The sequence below is a fragment of the Diabrotica virgifera genome, chromosome 9 (genome assembly GCF_917563875.1).
Source record: "Diabrotica virgifera virgifera chromosome 9, PGI_DIABVI_V3a".
NCBI lineage: Eukaryota > Metazoa > Arthropoda > Insecta > Coleoptera > Chrysomelidae > Diabrotica > Diabrotica virgifera.
Genome location: NC_065451.1, coordinates 201,724,079 through 201,736,271, shown reverse-complemented (window position 1 = coordinate 201,736,271; position 12,193 = coordinate 201,724,079). Strand labels below are relative to the sequence as shown.

Sequence of the window (12,193 nt, the reverse complement as noted above, 5' to 3'; positions counted from 1 at the left end):
AAAAATTAGGCCCATCCAAAAAATAATTGAAAACCCACTTATCCTAGGGGTATAACTGAGGTTATAACTGAACTATACGAACACACTACTGGATCAGTTAAAGTGCTTGACACACTTTCAAACGAATTTCATCCAGAACGGTGTGTCAGGCAGGGATGTATACTATCTCCACAATTATTCAATATATATGGAAAGTATATTATGAGAAGAGCACTTGAAGGATAGGAAAACGGCATCTCAATAAATGGCCATAAAATAAACAACCTACGTTTCGCAGATGACACAGCCCTTCTTGCAAATAGTCAAGCAGAGCTGATTGATCTTATACGCCTGGTTGAAAACGAAAGTCAAATATTTGGTCTGCAATTAAACATATCAAAGACAAATATCATGATAGTGGATAGACTACATAACAATCATCCACACATAACCACAATTGATCGGTTTGAGGTTGTGAGCTCATACTTATATCTGGGATAATTAATCACAAACACAGGGTCACTACAGAAAGAAATAAAACGTAGATGTCATCTAGCAAAAGTCGCCACAGCAAAAATGACCACAATATGGAAGGACTATCAAATTTCAAGAGCGTTAAAGATGAGGTTGATCAAGTGCTTAATATTCCCAATACTGACCTACGGATGTGAATCTTTGACTCTAAGAAATTCGGAAAGAAGAGAGATAGAGGCCAATGAAATGTTCTGTTGGAGACAAATGCTACAAATTCCTTGGACCGACCATAGAACAAATAATTCAATTTTAAGAGAGCTAAAAGTTAGCAACGATTCTCCAGTAAAGTCCATCTCCAACAATTAAAATACTTTGGACATGTTATGAGAGCAAACACAGAAAATATGGAAAGACTCATTATACAATAGGAAAGGTGGAAGGCCGAAGATCACGAGGAAGATAGATCGATCAAGATAGATCGATCAAATTACGGGAATATGCAAAAGACCTATGCATGAGTTAAAAGAAATGACCAGAGACAGAGATCTTTGAAGAAGGACAATACACGACATCACGTCGACCACTACACTCCCTCCGGGGGGTCAGGATTAAAGAGAGAGATCCTAGGGGTGGTAAGACTAAGTGATCTTGCATCTTCTTCTTTATGTGCCGTCTTTTACCGATGGTTGACGACCATCAAACGATGGGTTGCTCTGTTTTGTGCCGCATGTTTTATGTTCGCAGCTTCTGGTATTTGAAACCATTCTCTCAAGTTTCTCAAGTTTCTCTGGATTTCTTCTTTCTGCCCAAACATTTTCTACCTTCAATCTTGCCTTCCACGATAAGCTGTAGCAGACTGTACTTATTATTACGGAACACATGGCCCAGGTATGACGCTTTCTTCCTTTTAACAGTTGTTAACAATTCCACCTCTTTACCCATTCTTCTCAATACCTCTGTGTTGGTCACTCTGTCTGTCTAAGCTATTCTTAGTATGCGTCGATACAGCGATCTCTGATCTTGCATCTGAGAAAAGTAATTAAATCACCCTCAAGATCCATGACCTCCCCCAAAATTCTGCATCCGCCACTGTGTCTGACAACCGTTGGAGCGTGTATAGCCCATAGATATAATATCACATAGATTAGACAAGGTCCGAAAAATAGAGTAACGCGGAACAGTTCGGGTCGGTGGTCTATCTATCTCTTTTTACCGGCGCTTAGCTTACTCTCTCTAGCATATGATGGCCGCTGCCTCTGTGTCTGTGTCGTTCCATTACTCCCACCTCTTGCTAGATACGCTCACACTCGTACGACAGACAAATATAGCTAGACCACTGTACTTAATATTGGCGTTACACCCCGATGCATTGAGTGGCATATCCCTAGCCTGGTCTATCGTTAATATGTCAATAGTGTAGTAGGCTTGTTGTACGACAAAAATGACAGATTTGGTCGCGTGGCCGTGCTATTCCAACAGCTCGACTGTCGAGGCCAAAATCTTTTGGGTTGGGACGTTTACATACGTTCGTGACTTCCGACTGAATCACGGATTAATACATGGGCGTAACCAGGGGGTGGTTTTGTGGGTTATAACACCCCCCTTTTGGATGTAATTTGAGCTCTATTCGCTTAACACCATTATTATTCCGTACAACCCAGAGACCTTCAAGTAGATGTAACCCCCTTAGGATCATCCTGGTCACACCTCTGGATGAATAATTCTGGATTTCTCTCTGGATTTCTCAGTCTCCTCATTAATACTTTTCTTATTTATATTCACATCTAGTAATACATATTTCTTCAGCCAAACTAAATATATATCATCTTTTTATCTATTTCGTTTGATCCTTCTATTAATAAATTCCACCAAATATTAAGCTCATAACATCAGCTTACCCATACCCAATAGCATAATTTTCCATCTAATGTAATGATAATTGCCTACCCTAAAGAAAGTATTAATTCACTTCTGTTTGATTCTATAATTTAACTTTCATCCATCATACTTATTTAGGGTAAATTATTTTTAATCCCAACAAATATTTTTCAAAACTGTTATTGTTTAAATATTAACATAAAATTTATATTCTTTTGGCTGAATTAACTACACATACTTAGTAGATTCTGTCAAGGTGCGGTGTCAGTCTGGTAATGACATCCTTCCGGGGGTCATTCCGATCAGTTGTCACCTAAACTCTGCCATGTAAGGTTCTACCTTCAATTTTCCAACCAATATGGTTGATGTCATGTGATGCCAGGGGTTAATCTGGAAACATTTTAAACATCTTTCAAAATCACATAATATAATGTAACCTCAACTGTTTAAAATCAATTTAAGGGTTTTTACCCGTACATTTTGGTGGCTTAAAGCATGTAAACCCGTAAGTATAACTATCTATTCATTTTTTTCACCTTTGTCAAAATTTAACCTCACGTTTATTTTACTTATAGAGTTATACTTATTTTAGGTGATAACACTGATAATGGAATATTGATTCCGAAACCGTTTTGTGATACAGCCCTTTTTAGGGATTTTAAATACATATACCTTTTACAAAATAAGGTTTTTATTTTTTTTTGGATGAATAATTGTTAATAATAAAATTAGGTGTTACAATGCTAAGGTCTTTAATATAAAGAGTAAATAATTTACTACCAGGTGCTGTATATTGCATTTTTGGTACTCCCAAAATATGATGTTAGAAATTTAAAAATACGACTTATACACATTATGTTTAGAATAAATTGTGAATAAAAAAATTAAACATTATGTTTACGAATTGTTGTTTTAAAAACCTCGCCGCGCCAGGAATAAAATTTTTGAAATGTCGTTTCGATATTCGTGTTCCTGACAATTTGGCACACATTTAACAAAACATTTTTCTAGGAGTATTTTTTGCCGAGATAGATTTTCCAACTCTGGAAAAATTCATGATTTGTTTGTTTATCAATATTAACATTTAAACTTCATGAGGGCATCTATCATTTTTATTACTTAACAATTTAGTATGGTATAACTAGACCCAAACCCAGGCATCCAAAGAGAAAGTTATCCTCCAACACCAAATTGTTCTATATAGTCCACATAATGTTCAGAAAAAAGTCACACCATTTTGAGCGTCGTGTTTGGGGTGGAGAGGGGGGAGAAATCGGTAAATTCGCAGTTTTTTAGGTTTTTCGTCAATATTTCTATATTTCTAAAACTACGTGGTTTAGCATGAATAACCTCTATACAAAAATGTTCTACATTATATTTGAAATAAAAAAAGGTCATATGCATAATCCTTCTAAAATGAACGGTTCCAAAATCATCATCAATTGCCCGAAAAATATAAAAGTATCGAAAACCTCCACTTTTCACTCTCCGTAACTCCGGAACCATTGATTTTATAACAAATTATGTATCGACCCTTTTTTGTTTTAAATTTTATGTAGAACATTTTTGTATAGATCAATGTTTAATATAAAGCATAGTTTTAGAAATATTGATGAAAAACGTGAAAAACTACTAATTTACCGACTTCTCCCCCATCTCCCCCAAACCGGACGCTCAAAATGGTATAACTTTTTACTAAACAATATGTGGACCATAATATACAATCATTTGGTGTTGGAGGAAAACTTTTACTTTGAATGTCTAGGTTAGGCCTTTTTTCGGACCAATTATATTATACTACTTCCGTAACTTTGGAACCGTTCATTTTAGAAGGATTATGCATAGGGCGTTTTTATTTCAAATTTAATGTAGAATATATTTGTATAGAAGGTTGTTTATGCTAAACCGCATAGTTTTAGAAATATTGACGAAAAACGTAAAAAACTACGAATTTACCGATTTCTCCCCCTCACCCGTCCAAATCCTACGCTCAAAATGGTGTGACTTTTTTCTGAACATTATGTGGACCACATAGAATAATTTGGTGTTGGAGGATAACTTCCACTTTGGATGTCTGGGTTATGCAATCTTTTGGATCAATTGTATCATACTAATTCAGTTGATAAATATGTTAAAAAGTGGAATATTTTAAAAAATAATGATTTGCGTAACGACCTTGAATTAAAACTTTTACCTGAAAAGTGGTGGGGGATATAGTTTGCAATATATCCGTTAATAATGGACCAACAATAGACCGACAATTTCAATGTTTTCTTTTAATTTGAGGTAGCATATAAAAGTAATATCCTCTGTATGACCCACCATTTTTCAGGCAGAACGTTTTCATTTTACTACTCCCTCTAATTAACGTAATAAATAACAGCGCGTGGCACTTAAGGAGTGCTGACAGAAGTGACTACTTCTTATTCGGGTGTCCCTTCTTAGTGATACGGCAGTACTTACGTCCCTGTTGTACGTAATTGTTTTTTACTAAATTAAAATTCAAAGTAATTTCAACCACAAGACGGTCTATAAATAAAATGAACACAACCAATTATTGTCGCCACCGTGTAATAATTTATATTATTTGAAATTTTTATGGATGTATTTTAATTAAACTCACATTGTCAGGCAGTGCATATAAAAGCCGTAACAGCTACTTTTGTAATTATTCATGCATCGAATTGATAATCAGTATCTGGTGTTTTATATTGATAACAACAATGCTTTGCAAGTTATTTTTACTTGCTTTATTCCTTGCAGTGGTAGTGGCGCAAGACCCGGAACCTGCCGAAAAAGACCCCAGCTATCCGGACCCAAACGAAACTGCCGAAGAAGCATGGTCAAAGTATAAGGTATTTAGTCTTAATTATTATTCTTCGTATATTCTTCTTCCTCTGTATGAGCAATTCTGCTTGATCATTGGCGGATTGATATCTCTATGGAAGGTTGTCACACCATCTTTTGCGAGGTCGGCCGATACTTTTACTATGCGATATAATGAGTGTTTATGCGATTTGGAACTGATAATGCAATGTGTAAAAAGATGGTCTATGGCTTTTAATTTCACCTTATCCCCTGAGAAATCTAGCATCACCTTTTTCACTAGACATAGGTTAAGTTCCCCTACCAGTATAAATTTAAGTAATGTTGATATTAATGTATCTTCTCACCATAAGTATCTGGGCGTGGTTTTGGACAAAAAACTAACCTGGACACTCCATGTGAATCACATTATCAACAAATGCGAAAAAGGTTTAAACATGCTTCGTTGCATATGTAAAGCTAGATGGGGTGCCGACCCAAAGATAGCATTAATGTTCTATAAATCGTATATCCGGTCAATCATTGATTATGGATGCTTTTTATATGGTTCATCGTCAAAATCTAATTTATCAAAAATCGATCATATTCAGTATAAAGCAATACCTATATGTATTAGTGCGTTTAAGTCAACGCCATGTGCTGCAATTCTAGCAGAAGTGCAGGAACCTCCTCTAAACCTTAGAAGAGAATTCTTGTCTAATAAGTTTCTATTAAAGACCAGGACTTTTGACTCACATAAATTATTAAGTAAAATTAACAGTCTTACTGAATATAACTTAACAAATTCTTATTGGAGAATTAAAACTTCTCCCCCCCTTACAGATGCTTATCTAGAAACTAACAACTTTAGCATTAACACTAAACAAATATTACTTATTACCCATATATAACCTTTCTATTAAGGAAATCGCAATCTTTCCAAAGATCATAAAACCTACATACAGAAACTTACCATGCCAAAACAATAAAATTATAAAATTAATTTTATCTGAATTTTCTAATTATAAATACATTTATAAAGATGGTTGAAAAACATGTAATAGTGTAGGTAGTGCTTATTATGTTTCTAATATAAAAAGTGGCAATTCTTTTAGACTACCTAAATTTACATCTATCTTTACTGCCGAACTTTATGCTATTGAAGGAGACACGGTTATACTATCAGATTCTTTATCTGCTCTTGAGGCAATATCACAACCAATAACCAAAAAACACAACAATGAGTTGTTATGCCATATTAAAAAGACAATCGCTCGATTTAAAAATAATAGCAGTGACTTGGTCTTCATCTGGGTAAAAGGGCATGCCGGAATCAAAGAAAATGAGATAGTAGATGAAATGGCAAAGAATTCAGCAACTTTAAATGAAATAGTAGATTTAACAATCTCCAGCGATTACATTCCAGAATTGCATAAAAAATTAAGAAAGAAATGGGAAACTATTTGGCTTAAATTTGTACAAACTTCGAGGAATCCATACACTTACATATACCCACAACTGTCGCAAAATATCCCACATATATTTGATTATCACGTTACTCGATTTTATTCCACATCCCTAAGTCGCTTAAGATTAAACCATGGCAATTTTCCTGCACATTTAGCTAAAATAGGAATGCGTATCAACTCTCTCTGTTCATGTGATAACTACTCTACTGCAGATTTAAATTATATAATCTTTAATTGTGAACTTAATAAATACCATACGAAAGCACTAATTGCTAGACTTCAGGAGCAGAATGTAAGTTTACCGCTGAATATTTCACACCTACTAAGCTTCAACACCAAAACTATTAATGATATTATCATACAATTTCTTAAAGATTCTAAAATAAAAATTTAATATGACATCTTCAATCTTCAACTTCCAAATATCTGTGGCAAAAGTTCATCTAATGCCATCCCCTCTTTGTGAACACACACACACACACACTAATCAATCACCCTGATTTTGTGTTTACCTGTACTGGTGTGCTGCGCAGTAAGGAACGCAACCTGTATCAGCAACCATATGGCCGGTACGGTGTTCGAGGAAGCATAGGGAACAATATATGAAAGAATCAGCCGTCTTAAAATGATTTCTCGAAAACGTTGCTAGCTCTTTTTGAAGCTCTACAAAGTAGTGTATTAATTCTGCTAAAAATATTTAAAAAATATATTTTTTTGAGTTGTGACTTGTGACACTATACAGATAAAATACCGAAAAATTTACGAAATAATATTATGTATTTATCAAAAGTGGCTCTTGCATGACATAATATAATACCATTATTATTATCTGGTTAATATACTTATACTTTTTAATGGTGTAACTTTAAATACAAATAGCAACATTAAACAAAAAATAAAAACTTCAAAACATTACTGCAAAAAGAAAGATAAATAAGTGATAAATGTGTCACTTTTCTTGAGCACGTACGCAGATTATTTTGAATAAAGTAATCACATATACTGTCTTAACTCGACAAATGACGCTTTATACACATCTTATATATAGACAAATGCCTTGCACAAGTGATATGTGACACTGTTTCTGTTCGGTGCACCGTTGATTTTGGTTAATCATATAATGACTCTAGTGTCATCTAACGACAAATATTTGAACTATAAACATAACACTTTATAAGACAAGCTTTTGTAGTTTTATTAAACTGTTGGTGCAATAAAACCGTTTTTAGATTTTTTTGAGTTGTGACACTATTTGAGCGGAGGTGCGATATGTAAATGTACGCTTTTTAAATCTAAATCTATATGTACAGTGTGATTCAAGCAAGCCTAGTATAGTCCATAAGCTTTATTTTTAATGGAACACCCTGAACATTTTTATATTTTTAAAAGCTGAATTTTATTAATTATAATGTGGAAATGACTTATGGGATAAAATTATTGTTTGTGTCCTTATTTTAAAAAATTATAAAAAACGCTGTGACATGTCAACTGTTAAATTTAAATGTGCGCTTTTTAAACATAAATATATTATTTCAAGACGATTCGTCAATGAGTTTAAATTTTATTCAAATTGTTTATCCCACAGAGCTTTTTTTGTAGTGTTATTGTTCAGAAAATAATAATAATACAGCGATTCTGCGGGTACCACATGAACGAAGAAGACTTATATTTTCAATATGTTAAAAAAAAAAATAAAAATAAAAAAATCATTTTTACCATTGCAAAAACATTTTACTCAATTAGTCATTTTTGGCTTATAAATAATTTGAATAAATTTGTTAATAAGTTACTCTATTTATTTTCAGAAAGCGTTTTATAAGTCGTATGATGAAGAAGAAGATGCCAAAAGGTTTGCTTTATTTGAGAAAAGATACTACGAAATTATAGAGCACAACAAAAAGTACGAGGCGGGGGAAGTATCATGGAGTAAAGGACTGAACCCAATGACTGATTTAACAGATGAAGAATTTAACAATCTTCTTGGTCTCATCCCCATACCGCCTAATCAGAAAGATGTATAAAAATGACTTGTATTATTGAAAGCTTGATAAAAATTAATTAAAGGGATTATTTGTCAATGGCAGTTTTCTTGAAACTTTTATTAAGGGAGTCTGCGCAAAATCTTGGTCCAATGCATTCATTTTTTCGAATTCTGAGAAAACTAATAAGTATTTTTGAAAAATGTAAACGCAGAATGAAACACTACATTATTACCGAGGGGCGAAAGTCTCTGAAAACTTCTATAATGTTTATTTGAATAAGTTACAGGGGTGAAGAAAAAGAGAAAATATAGTGTGATTTTTAATTTCAAATATTTCATTCAAAAGAAACTTTTTGTTTATTCTAAGGGACTTTCGGCCCTCGGTAATAATGTAATCTTTCATTCTGCGTTTAAATTTTTCAAAAATATTTATTAGTTTTCTCAGGATTAAAAAAATTAATGTATTTAAATAGCATTGGACCAATATTTTGCATCTACCCTCTTAAGGACTGGTTTTTTATTTAGCGTATGGACTTTCACAGTATGATAAATACACAAATATAATATAGGTACCGGGTGTCCACTTATATTTTCCCCCATTTTAACTGCCTATAACTTCTAAACGGCTCAAGATAGAAATATGCGGTTTTCACTGAAATGTTTTATTTTAGTAAAAGTTTTGTCTGAACGGATGGAATTTTTTATATCGCTTTCAAATACGAAATAAAAAATGGCGGATTTTTGAAAAGAACTTTGTTAACTTTTTTTTAATGGAACACCCAGTATATTCTTTTGTAAATTGAAAGAAAGGACATTCACCTATCTAGCGATATACAGTTTTTCAAAATCGGTTGTTAAATCACTGAGCAATTAATTTTTAAAATGAGAGGTGCAACGTGGATATCACATACCTAAATAACATAACTAAGCAAGTTTTGTGATTTCCACATTGCATCTCTCATTTTAAAAATTAGTTGCTCAATCATTTGACAACCGATTTTAAAAATTTTTATATCGCTAGATAGATAAATGCCGCTTTTTCAAGTTTTTAGGTAAATGACCATTTTTTATATCGCTTTTAAATAAAAAATGGCGGATTTTTGAAAAAAAACGTTGTTGACTTTTTTTATTAAAACACCCAATATTTTTTTGTGTCTTGAAAAAACGGTTATTTACCTATCCAGCGATATAAAAATTTTTAAAATCGGTTGCCAAATGACTGAGCAATTAATTTTTAAAATGAGAGATGCAATGTGGAAATCACATAACATAATATCATTGTGCTCAGTTATGTTATTTAGGTACCCACGTTGCACCCCTCATTTTAAAAATTAATTACTCAGTGATTTGACAACCGATTTTGAAAAACTTTATATCGCTGGATAGGTGAATGATCTTTCTTTCAATTTACAAAAAATATACAGGGTGTTCCATTAAAAAAAGTCAACAAAGTTTTTTCAAAAATCCGCCATTTTTTATTTCGTATTTGAAAGCGATATAAAAAATTCAATCCATTTAGACAAAACTTTTACTAAAATAAAACATTTCAGCGAAAACCGCATATTTCTATCGTGAACCGTTTAGAAGTTATAGGCAGTTAAAATGGGGGAAAATATAAGTGGACACCCGGTATTATTCAAAGACTAAAATATAATGAATGAACCTAAATATTAATGTCCAATTTACATAGCCATTCAATTGCTTCTGGGAAGCATTCCACAAAGTCCTGGAGGTTTCCACGGTAGGCACGATTTAGGCAATTTGAAACACAATGACTTATGGTCTGTCTAGGTAATCCGCAATCGCACTGTGGACTTTCCGCACGACCCCATTTGAACAGGGAATCAGAACATTTACCATGTTCGGTACGTATACGATTAAGCCTCGCCCAGGTGGACCGGGGCAGACCCGATCCGATGAAACCCTGGGTTGGGGTGGATATCTGAATAGAGTCTGCTGCTATTGTTGGCACATATATTGTGGACCATTGCCTTTGTATATCATAGAAATCACCAATTGTTCGAGCAAATCTGATTGGAGGATTTCTACACCTCAGTCGCTGGTGCTCTTTTGAGATATCTGGTATGTCTTGATGAATTTGGTAATTGTATGTTGGCTACAATTTTCTGGTACTCTCTCATTAATGCTGCTGTACGGCGTAGATCTGGTGGAGCAATATTGCTCAAAGTAGGCAGCCATCTCACTGGAGTTAATTTTATTATTCTAGTGATTATTCTCATGGTTTGATTAAGTTGGACATCGATTTTGTTTGTATGTACACTATTTAGCCGTACTGGTGCACAATATTCTGCCACTGAAAAAACCAAAACTAGTGCAGAGGTCCGAAGAGTATCTGCAGAAGAACCCCAAGTTGTTCCAGCAAGTTTTGTTATTATATTGTTTCTTGTTCTCAGTTTACCGGCTGCGTTTGTAAGATGGCTTTTGAAGGTGAGTGTTCTATCAAGTGTGATGCCTAGATATTTGGGGTTGTTGTTATGTTTGATAGCTGCATTTTGTTTAGGTATATCTGCCGTATAAAGGTTAAATAATAAAGGAGCTAGCACTGAGCCTTGAGGTAAGCCGTTGTTAAGTTTTCTAACGTTACTCCGTGCATCATTTATATGTATATACCTGAAACAGTCTGATAGTTAGTAGATTGTTTATCAGCTGACAAGTTTTGAGACGGTATGATTTTCATAAACTTATAAATAAGGCCCTCTCTCCACACAGTGTCATAGGCAGCCGTAAGGTCTATAAATGTTATGTCTTTCAAAGCCAGCTTCGATGAATGTAGTTAAGGACAGCACTTGGTCACAGGTGCTCAATAGTAAGGACTTGTGACGTCGCCATGCGACGGGGGATACAATCAAATGCCCCCTATAATCACTGTACTAAATTTTTCTGACATCCTCCTGTTTTATCGTATCTCCCTCCACTTTTTTCTGACTCAGTCAATTTTTTCTGGCACCCTCCAATTTTATCTGAAACCATCCAATTTTATCTGAAACCCTCCAATTTTTTCTGACTGCCTCAAGTTACTTTATAAAAAAATAATTTAAACCAGTACCTATGGTACTTTATATTTACTTGGTTTACATCTACATGTAATAGGCGCAGCAAACTGGCATGGCAACGGTTGGCAATGGATAGGACTGACTGGCGTAATAGACTTGGGAAGGTCGAGGCTCTTTCATAGGGCTGTAGCACCATTGATGATGATGACATCTACATGTAAGACTCTTATTTCTTTTTAAATGTGATTTTTAATTCTTTTGAAAGTTTGTTGATTCTAAAATTTTTAAAAAATTTAATGAATTAAAAGAAAATGAATGAATTGTACGGAGGGGGGCTGCCCGAATTTTAGTGGATCAGAGAGAATCAAATATGCACTGTCTGATGAGACCCTCAGAAGGGTTAAAACTAGTTAAATTGCTTTTGGCGCTCTCTAAACTAACTAAAATAAGACGGCTCTTGTTTCGCTTCACGACGAAATGATTATTTATTATTTTTATCAGTTCTACTCCTAATCTAAGTATTGGGAACTAATCTTTGTTGGAATTTTACCGTGCTGGACAGGCGGGTAGTGAGATGCAACCTGATAGATCTC

The 12,193-nt window shown here is 34.1% G+C and overlaps 1 protein-coding gene across 1 annotated transcript; it reads left to right on the top strand.

The window, feature by feature from the left end:
* The first annotated feature begins 4,953 nt into the window (after nucleotides 1–4,953).
* LOC126892085 (protein CTLA-2-beta-like) lies at nucleotides 4,954–8,683 on the top strand. Its single transcript, XM_050661514.1, has 2 exons — nucleotides 4,954–5,186; nucleotides 8,411–8,683. The coding sequence occupies exons 1-2, from the start codon at nucleotides 5,055–5,057 to the stop codon at nucleotides 8,624–8,626; spliced, it is 348 nt and encodes a 115-aa protein (XP_050517471.1). The 5' UTR covers nucleotides 4,954–5,054; the 3' UTR covers nucleotides 8,627–8,683.
* The last annotated feature ends 3,510 nt before the right edge of the window (nucleotides 8,684–12,193 follow it).